At 33.3% G+C, this 23,844-nt stretch overlaps 1 protein-coding gene across 2 annotated transcripts in view; it reads left to right on the top strand.

Moving 5' to 3' along the window:
• Positions 1 to 23,844, top strand: part of LOC130453213 (netrin receptor UNC5C) — a 327,846-nt gene that overhangs the window by 243,176 nt on the left and 60,826 nt on the right. For both annotated transcript variants that reach the window (XM_056792838.1, XM_056792837.1), the window contains one exon: positions 742 to 927. In XM_056792838.1, coding sequence (XP_056648816.1) covers positions 742 to 927 — 186 coding nt within the window. The remainder of the gene's footprint in view (positions 1 to 741; positions 928 to 23,844) is intronic.

Genomic DNA, 23,844 nt, shown 5'->3' with positions numbered 1-23,844 from the left:
CTTTCCAACACTTCTGGCTAACGAATTTTGGTATTTTTTTGTTGGAAACGGTTCATCTTCTGCGATTGTTTTCCCTAAATCTTTCCAACACTTCTGGCTAATGAATTTTGGTATTTTTTTGTTGGAAACGGTTCATCTTCTGCGATTGTTTTCCCTAAATCTTTCCAACACTTCTGGCTAACGAATTTTGGTATTTTTTTGTTGGAAACGGTTCATCTTCTGCGATTGTTTTCCCTAAATCTTTCCAACACTTCTGGCTAACGAATTTTGGTATTTTTTTGTTGGAAACGGTTCATCTTCTGCGATTGTTTTCCCTAAATCTTTCCAACACTTCTGGCTAATGAATTTTGGTATTTTTTTGTTGGAAACGGTTCATCTTCTGCGATTGTTTTCACTAAATCTTTCGAACCCTTCTGGCTAACGAATTTTGGTGTACCATTCAGTGAGCGAACAACTTTAGTCGGATTTAGCTCGTTGTGTAGTTTCGGGTTCATGCGCATACCCATGATTCGTTCCCATGATGAGTTTTGTCAGATTTGATATACCCACATCAGTTTGTCATATGTCAAAACTTAAGTAGCAACCCTCGTATGTTTCCCTGTTCGTACTGTTTACAAATATTTCAAAATAAAACTTATACTTTCGTTTGAATTATTAAATATTCGAATTCCATACTTTCTACATTTTTTTTTTCAAAATTAGTAGCGTTCTATCCATTTCACGTGATGTTTTCTGGTCTAGTTGATCCTGCTAGATGGTCCGCTTGGACGGAATGGTCAGAATGCAACCAGGATTGTAATAAAATTAGGAAAAGGGAATGTATTCCTAGTTCCGAAGGAAGAAAAACTTGTTCAGGAAAAGATACGCAAAGTATGAAATGCACCACGGATCAATGCAGATCAGTTGAGCTCACCAAAGTTAGAGAAGGTAAGATTTCTTTTATATATATGTCAAAAAAGGATTATTCGGAAACTATAACTCACGTTCAGGTACATCACCCATCAAATGATGACAGATCCTGATCATAGTTACCGAAAAGTCCTTAATTCATCATATATGTCAACTTCATTGAAGGATTAGTCTATATAAACATTTTTACCTTAATATAATAATCATTTGAAGGATAATTTGATATTTATTAGGTTATAATCTGTCTTATGAAGTCAAAAAGTGATAAGTTTTTTCTTTTCTATTGTGAGGATTTGAATGATTCCTTTCTTTGAGGAAGTTATGACCTGAAGGCTTAACTAATCGGTACGGTGTTCTAAAAGTTTCCACTTGAATAGCTCCTGAAACTATTATATTCTAACAAAGTTATCCTTTGAGACGTTCCTTCAAGTACTTAACGTCTCATAACAAGGAAATTTCAAATAGTTTCGCTCCAGATGTTAAGCCCTCAATGAAATACGATTGATGGGAATTTTATATCGAAAATAGTTTTGAATTTCGTTTGTTGTTATGGAAAATCTAGTTTGAGCTAGTAAATCAAGCAAACACGGTCGATGTATGGAGCTGAAAGGAGATTACTTTCTACAAATTTTTTCTTTTTACGTTGTTGGGTCAGATACTCTTATAAGAATGATGGGGGTTCGCAAACTGTTCTAAATAGAGAGAAAATATAATATTGCAATTTAGTAGTGACTGCAATAAAATTCCTCATTATAGTATCAGTATAAATTATATTTGAAATGATACTTTTGTATTTTAAGGCTAATTTTTTCATAAAATATTCAAATAATCCGAGGTTAGTTCTTCTAAGATTCTAATTCCTTATTCACACGCTTTTATTAGTCATTATTTCGGAAAAAGTTTTTTTCTGTTTTTCTGCTTTTCTGTTTTGTTTTTCCGTTTTTCTGTTTTTAAGTTTTTCTGCTTTTCTGTTTTGTTTTTCCGTTTTTCTGTTTTTAAGTTTTTCTGCTTTTCTGTTTTGTTTTTCCGTTTTTCTGTTTTTAAGTTTTTCTGCTTTTCTGTTTTGTTTTTCCGTTTTTCTGTTTTTCGGTTTTTCCGATTTTCCGTTTTTCCGTTTTTCCAATTTTCCGATTTTGCATTTTTCCGTTTTTCCGGTTTTCCATTTTTCCGATTTTCTGGTTTTCCATTTTTCCGGTTTTCCATTTTTCGGATTTTCCGTTTTTCCGATTTTCCGGTTTTTCATTTTTCCGATTTTCCGTTTTTCCGGTTTTCCATTTTTTCCATTTTCCGGTTTTTCATTTTTCCGATGTTCCGGTTTTCCATTTTTCCGATGTTCCGGTTTTCCGGTTTTCCATTTTTCCGGTTTTCCATTTTTCCGATTTGCTGGTTTTCCATTTTTCCGGTTTTCCATTTTTCGGATTTTCCGTTTTTCCGATTTTCCGGTTTTCCATTTTTTCTATTTTCCGGTTTTCCATTTTTCCGATATTCCGGTTTTCCATTTTTCCGATGTTCCGGTTTTCCATTTTTCCGGTTTTCCGGTTTTCCATTTTTCCGGTTTTCCATTTCTCCGGTTTTCCATTTTTCCGGTTTTTCATTTTTCAGATTTTCTGGTTTTCCATTTTTCCGGTTTTCCATTTTTCCGGTTTTCCATTTTTCCGGTTTTCCATTTTTCCGGTTTTCCATTTTTCCGGTTTTCCATTTTTCCAGTTTTCCATTTTTCCGGTTTTTCATTTTTCAGATTTTCCGTTTTTCCGATTTTCCGGTTTTTCATTTTTCCGATTTTCCGGTTTTCCATTTTTCCGGTTTTCCGATTTTCCGGTTTTCCATTTTTCCGGTTTTCCATTTTTCCGGTTTTCCATTTTTCCGGTTTTCCATTTTTCCGGTTTTCCATTTTTCTATTTTTCCGATTTTCCGATTTTCCGATTTTCCGGTTTTCCGTTTTTTCGGTTTTCCATTTTTTCGATTTTCCGTTTTTCCATTTTTCCGATTTTCCGTTTTTCCATTTTTCCGATTTTTCGGTTTTCCATTTTTCCGATTTTCCGGTTTCCCATTTTTCCGATTTACCGGTTTTCCATTTTTCCGATTTTCTGGTTTTCCATTTTTCCGATTTTCCGGTTTTCCATTTTTTCGGTTTTCCATTTTTCCGGTTTTCCGTTTATCCGATTTTTCCATTTTTCTATTTTTCTATTCTTCCGTTTTTCCGTTTTTATGAAATTGATAATCTGAACTAGCCTTAATATATGATAAATTTTATTAGGTGATTGAAAACCTTGAAAAGTCAAAATCACTATTTATTTTTTTTCGACTTATTTTCATATTTTGGACAATTTTATAGATTTTCTCTTTTATCACGTATGAAAATCCTTTTTTGTCTGCTCGACAATAAGTACCGGCAGATCAGTCATGTTCCAGGGAGGTATTTCCAAATTACCCTCAATAACAAATTCATAAAAATTTTCTTCTCATCCATATTTTTAGCAAATTGAATATTTTGAAATTATTCTTCTTTCAAATCTTTAAAACTATCAAAAGTTCGTAAGAATTCAAGGTTCATAGGAACTTTAAGAAATTCATTAATTTCGAATAACAAATATTAGTAAAAATAGTAATAATCACATTTAATACAAAAAATTAATATAATTAGTGTACAAAAGACGATATGGAGTGTTGTGGGCTAGTGCTGGAATGTAAAAAAGTCCTACAAGGACTCGTCAGTGATGGATACAAGATCCTGCTCGCGCGAGTGCCCAATTTGGGCAACGATCTAAAACTATTCAATTTCGTAGTCTGTTCGCAAAGCAGATGTGTTTGGAAACGCCTTTCACCACAAATAAATAGTTTTCCTCTGTTACCAAACAACTGCTCCACTCAAATATGTTCGAATTCGACGCTATCCCCACAAAGGGCGTCAAGGACGACTCGCTGATGCTTGGAGGAAGAAAAAACTGCAGACCACGTTATCTATAATTACCCAGACGTCCACTATTCTTCTACAAACTTTGTACCATGGTTGGAAATTCTTTATCGGTTAAATATGCTTTTCGTAGAGACCAAAAGCATCGATAAAAACGGTTTCGAGGATCTTAATGAAATCAATTCATATCCTGCTGTTTATTTCTTAACCTAACTTTCCATTTTATAGAAAATTTCAAGTGCGTTCCTGTTTCCAAGTCTTTCATGGAGTGACAAAGGCTGCCGCCTTTCACGTTTCATCACGAAGGGGAGAATTATTTAAATCTGGACGAAAATACCTTCGAGAATCCTCGACATATACCCTATCCTTTTCTCCCCATTCAATTCATTTCCCTCGCCCTAATAAATACCTATAAGTCAATCATTATCCAATATCGTAAGTGAGTCAATCAAATTTTCGATTTTGAGTAATAAGGTGCCACATGTGTGAAAAGAACTTAAGAGCAGACGAAGCTGATTGGGAATTAGTTATTCATATTTGTTGGAGTCGAATATTCGTCGTATAACAAATAACTTACGTTTTATACAATCTATAGTAACCCCGGGATATAAATTTTCAAAAAGCAGTTGCCAGCACGGCTTCGTTTTAATATTCCTGCTCTCTCGCAACCTACTTAGCGATATGAAGCAGCTGTAATAACTACGTTGAGCTGCTAGAATGGGAAATTACATCCATATTGCATATTAAGGAGGGTCTGAATTTATCAAAATGGAATATTTGCATATTTTTAGCAGTCCACAAAAATTGGGGATTAACCTTACGGCTTTCGCCTTTTGTCTTTATACGGCTACGGAAATTCTAAACGTGTATCATTTAAATTTTCGTGTATATAAACAGTTTTTTCATACAATAGAGGGATCGCTGGAAAACATCGTTTTTTATTCGAAATCCTTTATATAAGTTGTCAAAATGACCCATTATTAATAGACGACCAGATTGAATGATTAGGATGTTACAATCTACGGCTCAATCTCTAGAAAGTGCATCAGGAGTCCTGCAGAAGCAAACTTAGTAGTAATCCTAAGTCTACAGGCTATAGAATTGTTCAAAAAAGTTTGAGACGGAACCAGCAAGTCTCCGAGTGTACAACGACCAATTTAGTTCGAGAGGTTGTTGGTATAAATCCAACCTGACCATTTCTACAAGCCTTTAGCTCAATGTAAAATAGCTTCCATAGTTCAATGGTTCGCGAGAGCTGCTCAATATCCTATGTTAGTAAATAGATGTTATTAAAAAAGTCGGTTATTCATTTTATGGTAGAGGAAACTATTAGATATTATATGTTGCTTGAATACACCAATTTTAATGCTTGGGGTATGGCCCAATCTATAGAAAGTGCACCAAAGAAGTTATGAATGAATCCTGTACAAGCAACCTTATTAGTAATCCTAAGTCTACAGGCTATAGAATTGTTCAAAAAAGGTTGAGACGGAACCAGCAAGTCTCCTAGTGTACAACGACCAATTTAGTTCGAGGTTGTTGGTATAAATCTAACCTGACCATTTCTACAAGCCTTTAGCTCAATGTAAAATAGCTTCCATAGTTCAATGGTTCGCGAGAGCTGCTCAACATCCTATGTTAGTAAATAGATGTTATTAAAAAAGTCGGTTATTCATTTTATGGTAAAGGAAACTATTAGATATTATATGTTGCTTGCATACAGCAATCTTATTGCTTGGTATGGCCCAATCTATAGAAAGTGCACCAAAGAAGTTATGAATGAATCCTGTACAAGCAACCTTAGTAGTAATCCTAAGTCTACAGGCTATAGAATTGTTCAAAAAAGGTTGAGACGTAACCAGCAAGTCTCCGAGTGTACAACGACCAATTTAGTTCGAGAGGTTGTTGGTATAAATCCAACCTGACCATTTCTACAAGCCTTTAGCTCAATGTAAAATAGCTTCCATAGTTCAATGGTTCGCGAGAGCTGCTCAACATCCTATATTAGTAAATAGATGTTATTAAAAAAGTCGGTTATTCATTTTATGGTAAAGGAAACTATTAGATATTATATGTTGCTTGCATACAGCAATCTTATTGCTTGGTATGGCCCAATCTATAGAAAGTGCACCAAAGAAGTTATGAATGAATCCTGTACAAGCAACCTTAGTAGTAATCCTAAGTCTACAGGCTATAGAATTGTTCAAAAAAGTTTGAGACGTAACCAGCAAGTCTCCGAGTGTACAACGACCAATTTAGTTCGAGAGGTTGTTGGTATAAATCCAACCTAACCATTTCTACAAGCCTTTAGCTCAATGTAAAATAGCTTCCATAGTTCAATGGTTCGCGAGAGCTGCTCAACATCCTATGTTAGTAAATAGATGTTATTAAAAAAGTCGGTTATTCATTTTATGGTAGAGAAAACTATTAGATATTATATGTTGCTTGAATACACCAATCTTAATGCTTGGGGTATGGCCCAATCTATAGAAAGTGCACCAAAGAAGTTATGAATGAATCCTGTACAAGCAACCTTATTAGTAATCCTAAGTCTACAGGCTATAGAATTGTTCAAAAAAGTTTGAGACGGAACCAGCAAGTCTCCGAGTGTACAACGACCAATTTAGTTCGAGAGGTTGTTGGTATAAATCCAACCTGACCATTTCTACAAGCCTTTAGCTCAATGTAAAATAGCTTCCATAGTTCAATGGTTCGCGAGAGCTGCTCAACATCCTATATTAGTAAATAGATGTTATTAAAAAAGTCGGTTATTCATTTTATGGTAAAGGAAACTATTAGATATTATATGTTGCTTGCATACAGCAATCTTATTGCTTGGTATGGCCCAATCTATAGAAAGTGCACCAAAGAAGTTATGAATGAATCCTGTACAAGCAACCTTATTAGTAATCCTAAGTCTACAGGCTATAGAATTGTTCAAAAAAGTTTGAGACGGAACCAGCAAGTCTCCGAGTGTACAACGACCAATTTAGTTCGAGAGGTTGTTGGTATAAATCCAACCTGACCATTTCTACAAGCCTTTAGCTCAATGTAAAATAGCTTCCATAGTTCAATGGTTCGCGAGAGCTGCTTAACATCCAATGTTAGTAAATAGATGTTATTAAAAAAGTCGGTTATTCATTTTATGGTAAAGGAAACTATTAGATATTATATGTTGCTTGCATACAGCAATCTTATTGCTTGGTATGGCCCAATCTATAGAAAGTGCACCAAAGAAGTTATGAATGAATCCTGTACAAGCAACCTTAGTAGTAATCCTAAGTCTACAGGCTATAGAATTGTTCAAAAAAGGTTGAGACGTAACCAGCAAGTCTCCGAGTGTACAACGACCAATTTAGTTCGAGAGGTTGTTGGTATAAATCCAACCTGACCATTTCTACAAGCCTTTAGCTCAATGTAAAATAGCTTCCATAGTTCAATGGTTCGCGAGAGCTGCTCAACGTCCTATGTTAGTAAAGATGTTGTTGATGATGGAAAAGAAATTTTGCTTCAGAATGTCGTTTATGAGAATAAGTTTTGACTGAATTTTATGACGAAAAATGCATATAAACAAATAAACAACGTAATATTAGTAAAGAGAAACTTATTCACCTAAAAGCTGGTGTAAACTCCTTGCTTAGGGGTAGCGAATAGTGTGGAACCAGGAATTTCCTTATATCTATGTATAGACTACTTATTTTTGGGTTTTACTGTACTATGAAGTATTTCATCATTAACTGTATACATCAAATGACTTATGGTATAATTATGTTTCCGAATAGACAGTTCAACCTACTGGAAAATCATATCTCCAATATTTTATATAACAACTAGTATCTTTTTCGAAAAACTCGAACCAAAAAATATAAAAATTAATGAAACTATAGACGAAAATCGTTTTTTCTCAATATATTTTGTAGAAGAAAATTCAAAAATCAGATTTTTTAATGATATTTCCATTTTTAAAAGCAACTGATGATTTCCAAAATCACAATTTCATTAGAATCAGAGTCATTATATTTCTTTTTCTGGTTTGAAATCAAAGGGGTCCTCTTTGAATTACTAAATTTGTTTTTACGTATTTTTCAAACACAAGGATTCGTTCAATTTCATTCAAACCAAGTTGGTACCCATTGAAATTCATTTTGACTTTTTTTTTAAATCTTATCAATCTTAATATTCTCTATAGTAACAGTAGGATCACTCTCGTGATTGCAAATTAATATTTCATCAAGGTAATATCTCCTATCCCTATAATATCCATCATAGACCTCAGTTAATATCCCTGGAATAATAGCAGCACTGGTTAACCCCATACCCCTAGGGTCGCAAAGAGAACAAGCCTCCATGTCATGTCTAAATCGGCCAACGGACATTTTATCATTGAATCATTGGCGCGCTTCAACCTTCACCAAACTATTATCAATATCATAATCCTACTATAAAATAAAATAATTTTGACGAATATAATGATAATAATGACGTTTTGGAAGTATAAAATAAACAAATGGTCGTCAAAAGTTAATAGACCCAATAGGAACAAAAAAATTAGGAACAGAAGAAGAAAGAAGACCAAACGTAACAATTTTATAGGTTATGTTAGGTAAATTTAGGTTAGGTTATAGGAGATAGTCAGTTAAACTTTCTCTTCATCATGTTTCAAAGATATTCTTGTAGAAAACACAAAACTAATGAATTGAAAATCTATTTAACGATGTTTCCTTCAATTTTTTACTTTAATTGTTCAAATTTGATGATAAAAAATGCCATAGAAACCTGTCCACAATATAAAGTCTCCGAAACATAGATTTAACATTTTTATTAACGCATTTCTAACCATAGAAAGAATTTTGTTAACTTTTTCAATTATTATTCGATATATTTATTAATTGGGAACGCCGCTGGTTTAAATTATTTATCAAAGGTGACATAACGCCAAAATTAAACGCGTTCCTGTCAGGAAATTGACACCTAAATACACAAAGAACTCACGAACCGTGTCAATTGCCTTCAAAAATCAATTCCCGAGGCTCTGGGAAAAAAGTGCAACGGGTCTCGTTCGATTTCAAAGCACATTAAACAAAGAGAATAATGTAGTCATTCTCAAAGGTATTGGAATATTGGAAAATGTACCATGTAGGTAGTCGACCTATTTAAAATTAGTATATGAAATGAACGATAAACTGATTGTTACAAGTTTCTAGCTCTAGCCACAAAGATAATTTTGTATAAACTGGAATAACTCATAATGGAAGATCCATAAGTTAGATTGGTTTTAAGTAAAACCTCTTCGACTGGTGTTTGTCCTATAGGTTTTGATCTTGAACTTTAGTAGGTTGAACTGCTCGACAAGGACGTAGTTTTTGTAAAAACTCTGCTTTGGAAGAGCATCTGCCATAGTAATATCGGTGAAACAGCCCAGCTCTGGATCGCCTACGAGTCGAATTGCTCTCCTCAATATTGAGTCGAGCATCCTCAGGAACCGAGCTCCAAATATGCTAGCAATTATTCATATACAAATGTTCGAATCACTTAGAAAGTCAAAGACACTTTTTAAACTTGGATAATCCAACGCTACACCTGTTTATGCTTTGTTAACCTAAGCCGGGCTTTCGATAAGGTTAAACTCCGACACGTTTTACGCATTTCAAGTTACAGGAACAGAAAAGTGATTCAAATAGTGAGACACACACTCACAGATGACTTTTCAATAACAACAGGAATTTGACAGGGTGACAGCTTTTCAATTTTGTCCTAGACCGCATAATAAACTGCAGTGAATTTCGAATTGTAGGCTACGCAGATGATGAAGACTTTTAAAATTCAATCAATCGGCAGGACTGTTTAATATGAAGATATCTACCTCCGAGACAAAGTCTATGACATTAAGTAAAGACCCAGCAGGCATACAAGACGAGACTGATTACGAAAAAGGGTTTTATTATAAAAATTATTCTACAATATAGTCACTTCCTCTCGCCACACACCTCTCCGTACGTTTTTTCCATTGATCTAAGCAGTGCTGGAAGTCTTCTTTGGTGAGGGTCATCAGGCGACTCAAATCGGGTCCATTTCGAATCAGATCTGTTGGTCGGGAATCAGATTTTTTGGCACCAACCTCGCACAGATTTTTGTCATGAGTAAAATTTTTTTAACCGTTTCTTTATCGGCGTTTACAACCTCTGCAATCATCCGGATGCTCCACCTGGGCGCTGGTCAACTTCAGAGCTCTATCGGCCTTCACTAAAGCGATTAGACGACTCAAAAACACGCGCATGAGATAGAGAATTGTCCCCATAAGCCTTTTGCAATAATTTATAGCATTTAGTCGGAGTTTTTTTTGAATTTAACGAGAAAATACTATAATAGTGTTATGGGAAAAGATATCTAGCTACCCAACGCACTAATTGTTGTTTACTTCACTTGTCTAGGGCGCCCTCTAGGCGCGAAGTCTCGGTATTTAATAGCCGGACCTCGTACATATCCACCACAAGCAAGGTGCGAAAACGACGGGAATGGAGGGCATACGTCGACAGAATGGGAAAGGATCGAATGGCGATAAAAGCAAACAACCACCAGATCAGCAGGCAGACCTCCAAAGAGACGTACCGAATCATAGACACCGACATCTCAAGATCGAGACAGAAGAAATCCGTATTATCAAGTTACTTCATTCTTTACGTACTACGAACTACTAAATATCCATGGTTCCGTTAAATAAGCATCATTACTAATGAAAAATCCTATTATGTCAGTTTGAATTATCGTAATCGTACAATCAAAGCGTTATTCCTAGTTGTATTCATTTTCTGATTCATCTGACAAAGCATGAGTTTTAATCATGAATATTCTAGTACGTAAATTCGAAAATAAACAAATCACCGCATACCAAACTATCTTCTGTCGCATCTTATACATCACTTAACACGTTTCAAAAAGGAATGGAAAAAAAAAACAAACCGAGAAAGAAAAGGCAAATATTTTGATAGCGATTCAACACGTGTCAAGTCGAAAGCGAACACCTTTGAACATACGTGTCGCACTCGATTTTAATCTTCATAACAGAGACCGTGTTTTCATAACGCTTCATAATATTCAAACGAATTTATTTACAATCGTTCCGATCTTTGCTCGACATTGTAAACTTGTAAACAAAAACAAATCTCGGAACTCAGTTTTTCTACCGTAAAAAGAATAGAAATAGAATATGAAAACATAACCTCAAATTTACCTAATGTCGATAGAGGTTAATACAAAAAATAAAATAACTGAATATGAATTCTCAATCAAACATCTTCATTTGTAATAGAGGAAAAACTAAACGGCTTGGCGTCCGTAGTGGTCCCTTTGAGGGCATTCGCGATGATTATCTTAATTTAATAATTAAACGCCATAGGAAATATAACGCCGGTTATATTTCCTTTTAGTACAAAGTACGAGACACGTGACTAATTGAAACAAATGAAGCACGCTCCGGCTACTCACTAGATATAATCGTCTGATAAGCCTTTGTCTCGGCTCGCATAAATCATAGCACTTCGTGAAAATGTTAGGTTAGGTAAAATCGTGGGGATTGTGAACTTGACGTTTAACTACGTGTCCAATTCGATCAACAATATCGATTAAATTAATCGAATTAATCGATTTTTTATTAATATTTTATTAACAGTTTTCGTAGTCAACAAATACTTGAGACAAAGGTGTTGTATATCCTAAATATTTTTTAAAACATAGTTTGTAAAAAGAAACGCAAACGAATGAAGATCGAAATCGACAATGACACCTGTTTGTACGTCTTCCAGTGACTTAGATTGGCACTCAAAGCAAAAATACGAAAAATCGGAACTGGAAATGTCAAAAACAATGAAGTTTTGATTATTTTTGACCAAGAAGAAGCAGTTAATACAGATATAAAATGTAGAATAAACAAGCAAGAACTAAATCACTAAATGGAATACTGAAAGGGAGGAAAACAGATAAAATTGAGTATCTACAATATAAAGAAAAATAGAAACCACGGAAATGAACGCATTAAAAAGCAAACTTGAAAAGAACAGTTAACGAAAGGACAGAAGGAAAAGTTATTAAAATATTATTATTCTATATATACACGTTTCTACAGTTAATTTTGTAGTTTTTTTCATTTTTTTCCGGGTTTTTATAGCCAATTTTCGGGTTTTTATATCTAATTTTTAGGTTTTTGTAGCTAATTTTTGTGGTTTTATTGCTAATTTCTAATTTTTATACCTAATTTTTGGGGTTTTATAGCTAATATTTGAGGTTTTATATCTAATTTTTTGATTTTATAGCTAATTTTTGAGTTTTTATAGCTAATTTTCTTGTTTTTATAACTAATTTTTGAGTTTTTTTAGCTTATTTCCTGGTTTTATAGCCAATTTTCTTGTTTTTATAGATAATTTTTGGGTTTTTATAGCTAGTTTTCTAATTTTTATAGCTAATTTTGAAGTTTTTCCCACTTTTTTGGTTTTTATAGCTAATTTTCAAGGTTCTATATCTAATTTTTTGATTTTATAGCAAATTTTTGGATTTTTATACCTAATTTTAGGAGTTTTATAGCTAACTTTTGAGTTTTTATAGCTAATTTTTGGTTTTTATAGCTAATTTTTGGTTTTTATAGCTAATTTTTGGGTTTTTATAGCTAATTTGTGGTTTTTATAGCTAATTTTTGAGTTTTTATAGCTAATTTTCTGGTTTTCATAGTTAATTTTTGGGTTTTTTTAGATAGTTTTTGAGTTTTTATAACTAATTTTTGGTTTTTATAGCTAATTTTTACGTTTTTACAGCTAATTTTGAAGTTTTTCCCACTTTTTTGGAATTTTATAGCTAATTTGTAGGCTTTTAAGGCTAATTTTTGGGTTTTTATAACTAATTTTTGAGTTTTTATAGCTAATTTTCGAGGTTTTATATCTAATTTTTTGATTTACTAGCAAATTTTTGGGTTTTTATAGCCAATTTCAGGAGTTTTATGGCTAATTTCTAGTTTTTATTCCTAATTTTCGGGTTTTATAGGTACTTTTGAAGTTTTTCCCTCTTTTTTGGTTTTTATAGCCAATTTTCTTGTTTTTATAGATAATTTTTGGGTTTTTATAGTTAGTTTTCTAGTTTTTATAGCTAATTTTCAAGTTTTTCTCACTTTTTTTGGTTTTTATAGCTAATTTTTGAGGTTTTATATCTAATTTTTTGATTTTATAGCAAATTTTTGGGTTTTTATACCTAATTTTAGGAGTTTTATAGCTTACTTTTGAGTTTTTTTAGCTAATTTTTGGTTTTTATAGCAAATTTTTGGTTTTTATATCTAATTTTGTTTTTATAGCTACTTTCAAAGTTTTTTTCCACTTTTTGGGTTTTTGTAGATAATGTTCGGGTTTTTACAGCTAGTTTTTGAGTTTTTATAATATTTTAAATATTATTATTCGAACACGAATTCATATAAATTTATCGATAGTTATTTATAATTTTTATTTTGTTTATGGTACTCCATAACAGGGGTTTTCCTCAATAACAATAATTAGTAATTTATTCGCAACCAATGGCTCTAATTTTTATTTTAATATCGTTATCCAAAGCAACTTACCACGGTGACATCGCTATCCGTGTTTATTACTAATAGAATCGAACTTTTCACGAAAAATTCCCAAGTGCGAGTTGGGAAAATATATTTCCAGAGACTTTTAAAAAACAGTCTTTAATTTTTTCTTTTTCGCCGCCAAATTCAACGTATGTACGATCTTACACAGTCCTTTAAAAATCTTGACTTTTGATAATTTTAATCGTGAATTCTGAGTGGTAGATCAACATTTGTTGGTCTACCACCAAAGCCAGCTCACGGACATCAGTACAAACAATTTTGAACGGTTAAAATATCGAATCGATGGGATATCCATCGTACAATCCTTGTTTGGCACCCATTGATTTCTTCTTATTTCCTTCGTACTATTTATAAATTCATTGTAAGATACACGATCAGGAAAACTAAACAACAACCAAAACACAACAAAAATAATATTTTTTTTTCATATTATTCGTCGTTAAACTTTTATTTTAAGTAAATGCCACCGGTGGGACTATTCTTAAGGAAAAATCTGACAACTTTGTTGACTTATTTTCTCATTTCCTGCAATGTCTCGCAGGCAGCCCATTAAAAAACGTACGCGATTATGCAAAATATTTCTATGACGGACTCGCGTACTGAATACGAATTGATGATGTTTTGATCAAACCGAAACCTTCGTTAAATCGTCAAATACGTCTACGCGAATGCGTAAGTGGAAATCGGACAGGACTATGACTTAATATGTCGTTGCAATTGACTATAGTTTCAGTTGTTCGGAGTTTCGAGGTTAGAATTTGATATTTTCAAAAATAGAACAATTTTAAAACGTCTTTCTACTTCCAAACTTGATGTCTATTGATTTTTGTGAGCCGAATAAGGAAACTGAGTGACCTTCAGGTATGAACGGAGCCTTGACATCGCTTGGTTTTTCTTTTGGCCCGAATAGTTATCATTAAACAGACTTATACTTGGTATTTATTAGGAAAAGGGCAAAACTCATTAGGGCATTTTCGTGCTATACCCTCGCGGTACAAAAGGATGCTTAGTAACATTCACTACAATATTTTGGAGGTTATAATAACCATAGACAAAAATAGACAGTAACAAGTAACAGAAATCAAACAACAGAATCCATAGAGGAAATTGACTTACGCCTTTTTGAAAAAAACTGTAATTGTAGATCAAAAAGTCATTTCGTACTCCTCAAATTGACAAATCCGCACAATATTTTATTGGTAGATTGTCTGTTGGTAACTTTTGAGTTGTTTCATCAACCGGCTGTGTTTTTATTTAAAAAAATTATAAATCAAAAAGAAAAAACCGCTTTTTACCAAATGTACTAGCTGTATCTATGGATTAATGTATTTTTGTACAGAATTTATCTAAAATAAATGTGGTGGTGAAATTTTCAATTTAAAGCTCTTTCTAACAATACACTTTCATCCGACAATTTCCGAAACGTTTATAAGACGGAACCGAATTGAAAATTTAAACGGTAAATAAATATTTATTACAAATTAATGTTATTTCGGTATTTACACACACATGATCAAAGTGTTCCTTGCTACTAAGAAAATTTATCCGGAGATCAAAGTTAGCTCGGAATAGATATTTCGATATAAATAGCAATTTTCTCATCTAAAACATTAAAGAAAACGAAGGGACTAGAAAAACGTTCTTTGTACACGATTCCGATGGAAAAAGATATATTGATCGAGGTTTTAGTTCCGTCCCACCCTATATATGCGAAATTACTCGTAGGAGTGTTATTAATAGCGAAATTTCGGTTAGTTTAAGTTGACCCGTACAGTTTGGTTTGTTTGTGATTTCAAGGATGATTCATATCTTAACTTTGTGCCTAACCGTTTCGGGTTTCCTTGAATACCACGTCGGGGACGGTGCTCATTCGGTTTGGGAGAACCATTAAACGTTTTTGCGAAACCCTTTTGCACCCTCATATACCCAGCAGTGGGGATTTGAAACGTCGTTTGGACAAAAATACTAGTAACAAGCCGATGTGTATTCAATAGTCGACGATTGTCAGTTCAACCTAATAAATTATAGAAATAAACATACAAAAGATTTGAAAATAATGAAAATATCAAGCAGACCAGATGAAATAACTGTTTAAATACAAGAATTGACGAAAAGATAGCCTATAAGGTAAATAATTTAGCACAAAAAATCAGTACTACCATCAATGTTGATATATATGGTTGGTAATCCAGGATGACAGTGACATTGAATTGACAAGTGACACAATTAAATATACTTGCAGTTAAGGCCGCTTCACAACGTGCAATGCAATATTTCTTGATAAAAAGCATGCGCAGATGATGTACAGCTGATTATTTCACGCAAGAAGTTGTACTTGCAGCATTATCGGATTGGTATCATTCTTTTTGCGTGCTAGCTGTAATTCTAGGGAGAAATCTGGTTCATTTTGGTTTAGCAACCAACCTGTCATTGAGAATCCAAACGCAAGGCAGTACCAGATATACTTATCTATAATTATCTACTGATCATGGGATTACCAACCATAGATCAGTGACATTGAATTGACAAGTGACACAATTAAACGTCAATTAAACATACTTGAAGTTAAGGCCGCTTCACAACGTGCAATGCAATATTTCTTGATAAAAAGCATGCGCAGATGATGTACAGCTGATTGTTTCACGCAAGAAGTTGTACCTGCAGCATTATCGGATTGGTATCATTCTTTTTGCGTGCTAGCTGTAATTCTAGGGAGAAATCTAGTTCATTTTGGTTTAGCAACCAACCTGTCATTGAGAATCCAAACGCAAGGCAGCACCAGATATAATTATCTACAATTTTCTTTATTTTGTTTTGTTTATTTAGCTTTCTTATTCTCATTTTTAAGCCTGTCACAAAATATCGAATAAAATTGAAGGCTAGGAATTTGTTTAATTTTACTAATGAAGTTTTTGTGAGTGGTAGTCATGATGCAATGACAAGAGACATTTGACGTTTAAGAAATCGCATGGAATTCGTTGTACACCATGTCAAAGGCGTTTATAAAAATCGAGCAGCAATAGTTGTAACAGTTGGGAAGATTAATTAGGATAATATGGAAAACCGAGGCAAACAAAAAGAAGAGAAGATTCAAATCTAGAAGGAAATGAAATACCGAAATGGCAAACAGCTGGAGACGGGGTAAAGAAGAAGAAGAAAAAGTTTCTACTTCTTAAATTGATGATGGTTTCCCCGGGCTATAAATAATAAAATTTTTTTCGAAAAACTTGAAAAATAATAGAAGATCCTAATCTTTTAACGGAATGATTTGTAGAGAATAAATACATTTTTAAAATTAAATATAGAACGTCGCTATTGGATAACTAGTTCTGCAGAAAATTAGATGTTTTTTTCAAAAATTTGTGACGCTGTTATTTTTCAAGTTGTTTCGCTAAAATTATCAAAATAGTTTCTAAATATCACGTATATTCCAATTTTTCAATCAAATACTTCGATTTGCGCAAAACATAATCGTGAATTTCCAAAAAATCGACTGAAAGTGACTTTTAAATACACGTTATTTAACTTAGTATCTGCTGCTGTGATTTTAACGATTTTTATCCTATTTCTGAGTACAAAATCACACGAATCGGATTATTTGATCAGTTTTTATTGAAAAGAAAAAAATTTAGTTACATTTAAAAAATTCTCAATTCGTTTTCAACTTTTATTCGTTTCTTAAATCAACTCTCCAGTTGTTGCTCATTCTCTCACCAAATAAGGATCGAAAAAATATTTTTTTTTTCGTTTTAAATCAATTTTAACTTATCAAAAGTTTTAAAAGTGATTTAGGAATATGAAATGAACGATTATATATTTGATTCATGAGAAATATCTATAATTACGTGGCTAGAAAAGCAGTAAATCATCTTATCCAACTCGAATTCACCTATACGTCAAAATATTTCGTCAACTATCCTTCAAGGAAAGTTTCTCGCACACAAATTGTCGCTCATTGTCAGGATATACGCCGCCGTTCAGGATAATGCAAATATCCTTGATTTAACTTCGACAATAAGACTGTTTCCTTCGGCTTCTGAAACATGTTAAGTTTCCAGGACGAAATTGCGGAATAAAGAGCTTTTAAGGGTGTCCTTCAGACTGTTCCAATTATAAATGCACCCCTTGGATGAGAATTCCCTTCGGCTTTTAGTCCTTGTTCAGAGATAATTTGGCATGTGACAATACAACGGACGACCAAAAATTTTTCGATTCTACGATGATGAAATTCGTTTTGTATCTTCTTGTATATCTTGGAAACGACGCATGATTCGATGACGCCACCAGCGTGGACAGAATCCTAAAGATCTACTCAAAAAACTTTGTTTTTAGTTTGAAAAGGATTTGTTGTTTATTAAGTTGTTTAAGTACAAAATTCAACACGAAAATAGGAGAAACAACAAACAATCAACCGTCGTTTTGATCCAGGTGTGTAGTGTGTAGTACATATCGACACAAACAATTTAATTTCAAGTCTTAATGGCATGTTTTACATGGCGTTTAATAAAAAATAAAGAGACCTCGCAATTCCACCATCAATTTGAATATACGAAAGCCCCAAAATATTTAATTACAAGATATAACCGCCATAAAACGGTTCATTTCACAAATGACGAACTTTAATTTGATAAGAATTAATTGTATACTGCCTACGCAATCGAGGAGACCCCTATAGAACAAAAGAGCGTCAAATGAACCCCGAAAGCATCTAAATCGTTCCTTAAATTATCAAAGATATGTAACGATGTACGATAAATGCCCTGACGATGTCCTAATTGAAAATGCACCCTTACCAATTGAAACGGATAAGTAATAAATAAAAAATTAGTGGAAACACACCCCCCGGTCGAAAAGAAAAAAAGTATGTGGACGGTTAATTGGATAACGGGAGGAACTACCCCCATCATGTGTTTACTTTATTTGGTTAGAATAATTGGGTAATTTGGAGCAGAGGTTGAATGTGAAATGCCAAAGGGAATAACAACTTTTGTTCGGTATTTCATTCAAATATTGTCGAAAATGTGAAGAAGCACCGATCAACGTACGAATGTACACTAAAATCAAGAAATGTGGACGAATACAGAAATATCTACAAGGATTTTTCTTCTCCCAAAAGATTTCCATCCATCCATAGCTACTTCTTGTTATAGTCTTCACCAGAATTTGTTATCTGTTGCTGGGCAACCAATGGAGCCAATAGTTTGTCTTCTTTATGCCTCGACGATTTAGCTGCAGCAAACATTCATTGTTATCATTAATCACACATGTTTTATCTTTGTAGCACCAGTAGGAATTCATCCATTGTATTCTTGAGAATCTTACTGAAACACCATAACTCAAAAGCTTCTCGATGATTCAATCTTGAAAGAAAATATGAACAGCTGCAATGAAAAAAGATAAAATAGAAATATTTGGGAACAACGCTTTCTTCAATCTTGTCATTTTTACTATTATTATCAATATTTATACAATAAATTGGATGGATAATACTTTTGACTTCGTTACGGTGCTACAAGGTCTGATGGTTTTGTTCTATTCAGTCGTTTACTTGGTATTTACTGCATTGACCAACATCTGAAACGTCTCAGGGTTAATATGTTGATGTAGCTTTTCCTTATGTCTTTTTTCTACTCTATTGATTCATTTTCTTGAAATTTTTTGGCCAAGGTTGATGTTTTCATTAAAATAATGATCAGTAGTGAGATTTGTCAGTACGTTTTGAAATGTTTTACTTCTGTTAGCTAATGAAAACTTGATGACTTATTGAGAGTTGTATTTTCTTTAATATCTTCAGCTACTTCTTTAATCTTGCTCGCCTATTGAATCAGACTCTTAAGGTATGAAGCAGAAGCTTCCAAACTATCTTTCTTTGTCTGTTTGGTGCTGGTTGTTCGAGATTTTTCGTCTCCTTCCACGAGGAACAGTCAGACTCAGTCTTCTACGTCTAACCTTCCTTTGGATAAGTTGCTTTTGGCCGTTCGATGCCAACTGTTTCTTTGCCAATGTCGTGAGTATTATTTTGTTAATGTATTATCCAATCACCGATTGTCCAGACAGAGTTTACATCAAGAACTTCCTCTATATTCATGAAGTTACTAGCAATATCTTTTTGTGATAGAGGATCCCAGATCTGGCGACCAAACCAGACCAGTAAGTCCGTTTTGATGGTGAGTCTAATCCCCTACATTGAATTTTTGGAAAAAATGGGTGAAGAAAACGCAAATTAAGTTCGGAATTATGGAACTATAAATTTGTTTGTTACTGTTTATTTTTGTTATCTATTAACCTAATAAAAATCTGTCACCACTCAAATTCCACTTAACAATCAATTAACCGATACGGTATTTGAAATATTTCCATACGTTTATCAGTAACAACAAAAGTTTATCAACTAATTTCGAAGATAAGTTCATTTTGGAAGCGAGTCCAGCCTTATCAAAGGTTATGGATCATATTGTAGATACGGGTGACATATATACCGTGGATATGGTAATTAGGTATAGATAATACGTCGGGGAAATTGATGATTTGGAATATGTAACAACCCTTGTAAATGTATTGTCGTAATCACTGATCTATCTTATTAGATAAAACAAAAAGATGAACTGGACAAAGAAATAACAAAAAACGACAGGTCCGGACTCCCGACTGGAATTTTATTCGTTAAACTTTTTAAAGTAGTTAGAAAATCGATATACTCAGCTATAAAGTCGTTTATAAAATATTATTTTGATCGGGACTATTAGTTAATTTCAAACGGGATTCTAACCGCCCTCTATCTCAGAAACGATTCACCCCATGAAAAAGTTTTTCAAACAAAAGTTGTAGAGAATTTAATTTCCTACAATATTGATAAGAAGTATATATAGCGTAAAACCTATAGGAAACGAGATATTCAGAAAAAATGTAAAAAACATCGATTTTTTTTACTTTCGATCCCAAATTTTTAGAATTGCTCACATCGATTTATATGTGAGTTTTGAGAAGAGTTTCAGGATGTCAAATGAACAAGTTTGAACGATTTTATAGCTGGGTTTCTCGATTTTCGGAAATTTTTGCCTAAATCTACCTAAAATTACTGGACTATTTATATTTTGTATTTTGTGAGTGATATTCTGGAGTTTGATATCGAAAATTTCGTACTAATATCAAATATTCTTGTAGTTTTTTCTTAAATACCAAATAAAACTTCCTGGATATTAATCCGTGTAAAAAATTCTGCTTAAAATAAGTATTAAAATTGTGGAAATTCGTTTTAAAATATTTTGCCAATCATTGTTTCCACTTGACGCAAATTCTACAACAAAATTTTAGTTTAATTTTCTTTGTTTGTATTTTAATCAAAATTTGGAACAATTTATTATAATTTTTTCTTTTTTTCTTTTTTCGCGAATCAATTTTCGAAAAATACAACTTGATGTGGTTTCCTTTCGATCTTTTCCTAGGAGTTTAGCAGAATTATTCCGTAGTATTTTCTTTATATTATATAGTGCCTACAAGCTTAATTTGGTACCCCCACACTATGGTGAAGGTCCCAGAAAAATTTCGAAAATAAATTCTATTATTTTCCAACGTAATCTTTTAACTTCATATAATTTTTCGTTCAGCGTTGTTCAATAACTTCGATACCCTTTTTATAATAAAAAACTGCCTACGCCACCTCATCATTGTTGGAGAATCGCTAACCACCAAGCCATGATGACCATTCGGCTTTATTTCTGTGAAAAATTGCCAAACACTCAATGGAAACATCTTCACGACGCTGTTTTTGTTTCATTGTGTGCAAACGGGGCACCCATCTTGCACACAGCTTTCTCAGATCTAAATTTTCAGTTAATTGAGATGTACTGCACTTTTTAGAATGCCTACTATGCCCACTAGTTCGCCCACTTTCACACTACGATCGTCCAGAGTAGAATGGTTGGCCTACGCCCATCAAATAAAATGGCTACCAAACAAATATTAAGCAACGTAGCGTCTTCAAACTTGAAATCTATTTCAAGAAACTAATATTACTTGGTTCAGTGGATGGTATGGCAACTATTTTTGAGCACAGAGACTAAAGGACAAAGACAAAAAAAGAAAACACAAGTTAGAATCTACCTCATCGTCTGTTGTTTTTTTCATTGTCATGTAAACGATTCCATGAAAGGTTACAGGTTTAACAAAGTCTGTTATTTCATTCTTCTTCAATCTAGTATCTCCTGGAACCCATTGCAGTTGCTGGTGTAATAATCAGATCTTGTTTAAATACTTTTCTTTTTGTTAAAGCTTCCACTAGTTTGGTTTTGGGATCCATACGCCCCAAATCGATTTCTGTCTGTCGTTTTAAATGGTATTTCTGTTCATTTCTAATTTGGTTTTTCGATCCCATTCACTTCTACATCATATTTTCGAAGTAACTTTTTTAGTCTATGAGACAGCCGTTCAAAATCTTGTCATTTTTTTAATGGTACAATTTTGATTTGATTTTTGACGTTGGTCCGGTTCTGTGACGAAGAAGATTTAACTAAAAACCTACGCAATGTTTAAATAGGGACAAAACGTAATTAGCCGTGGCTCGCTTGTTTCGAGTAATGCTTACAACCGCACGTCAAAACCGGCCTTCTATGATGTCATTCCTGCTTGAGAATTTTTGTTTTCTGCATTGGAAAGTGCAGTAACTCTCTCGACTGGAGATTTTTGCTTTTAACGTACAAAAGAGTCGAGAAATTAAAAAGAGCGAGATGAGAAACGGGAAATGAGAAGAGGAGAATAAATAGTCTGACGTACTCAAGTTGTTAGAGTTGTTAAATAGCAGAAATAAACAACTGTGTTTTTAAGAAGTATCTTCAAGTTGTTACAGACTATTTATAAACCGAGAATAATCGTTTATTCGACGAATTTTTCTATCAAAAAGTATTATAGTTATCAATAAATTCAATCAAAGGCATCTGGGGCATATCTAAGACTATTAATTTGTCTATTAACAAAAAATTGAATCAAATACAAAATATTTTTGATAATACATTCATTGGCATACAAGATTTATGATTCTTACTTCTAGTTGCAACAACGTATTTAGTTTGTCCCATTACCGTCCCGATTTGAATCCAATTGAATTGACGAAAAAAGCAACAATAGGAAATTATTCCGCAGAGGAAACATCGAAAACACCATAGCTAAGCCATGACTTGTTATGACAGACTGCGTAACCGTTGTCTGGGCTGAAGAAGCTGGTTAAGACATCGGATCAAATGTATATTCTTTTTGGATAAATAAATATAAGAATAATGGTGTTTAGTTCAAGTTAATAGCATTAATATTAACAAATTTACAAGTCTGGATACATTTGATACCGCCCGAGATGTGTTCCAAATAGATTACTACGTCATCAGCGCCGATTCCTTACAAGTCGTATGTTTTAAATTAAATTCTACAACCAATATTTTGACCTGGTTCTATCGTCCACAAGTTGTTGATAGAATCGTCGACATTTTGACCGCAAATAATTGACTTATCGTTAAAAATGGTACAGGGGTTTGTTCTTGGTTCATCAAACAATTTGCCCCAAATAGATTTCCTCGAGATAGTTAATTATTTTACCATAAATTGCCATTGAATCATCAACTTTTATTTTTTTCTTGCAGAACGTGATATATCAGATGTTTGTGTTTGTTTAGATCGATCATTATTGGGACCCTCATCAACCCAATCTTTTTTGTGGATTGTATCTTTATTTATAATGACTTGAATGTCGAAACAAGAAGAAGGACTGAAACTTTTGCGATGTCGCCAACTTTGACAAGGTTGTTGAAGTGTATCCCACACTAGTTGGGCGCTAATGACGTAGCTTATCGCTACAAGGAAAACAAGTGGAGCGATTATTAATTGTCAAGTTGCTAAATTAATATCCAAATGTCGTTTCCAAGTACATTAGCTTATTTAGAATCAAAATGAACGTATGTATACAGTAAGTACTTAACCGGAAATCCACAATATTTATGACAGTTAGCTCATACGAAAACGTATCGTTTTTTTCTGTCTCTTTAACTGCTTTTTTCTCATTGTTTTTTTTTTATTATAATACTTTTATTACTTTTTTATTGTATTGGTTAATGCCGGTTATTAATCGATTTGGAATTAAAATTTTCGACGTTAAGCGGTCGTTAATTCCCTTTGTTTAAAACTCGGACGTAAGCTACGGTAAGGGGAGCGGTAAGAGGCGGCTGTATTATCAGAAACTTCGGGTAACTGGCTCTCGACTAACTGACAATAAAAGCCATACAATCGTAAAAAGTTTTGGGTATATAGGAAGAACACAAAGTATATATACATACACAAGGCGATTGTTAAAAATATTAAATCAAAATGGCAGTAATCAGTTTGTTATGTGGTCTACAGCACTGCAGGAAAATTAAACTAGAAATAA

The sequence above is a fragment of the Diorhabda sublineata genome, chromosome 2, assembly GCF_026230105.1.
Source record: "Diorhabda sublineata isolate icDioSubl1.1 chromosome 2, icDioSubl1.1, whole genome shotgun sequence".
Classification (NCBI taxonomy): domain Eukaryota; kingdom Metazoa; phylum Arthropoda; class Insecta; order Coleoptera; family Chrysomelidae; genus Diorhabda; species Diorhabda sublineata.
The sequence above is the reverse complement of the archived record's forward strand: the minus strand, read 5'-3'. Positions and strand labels throughout refer to the sequence as shown.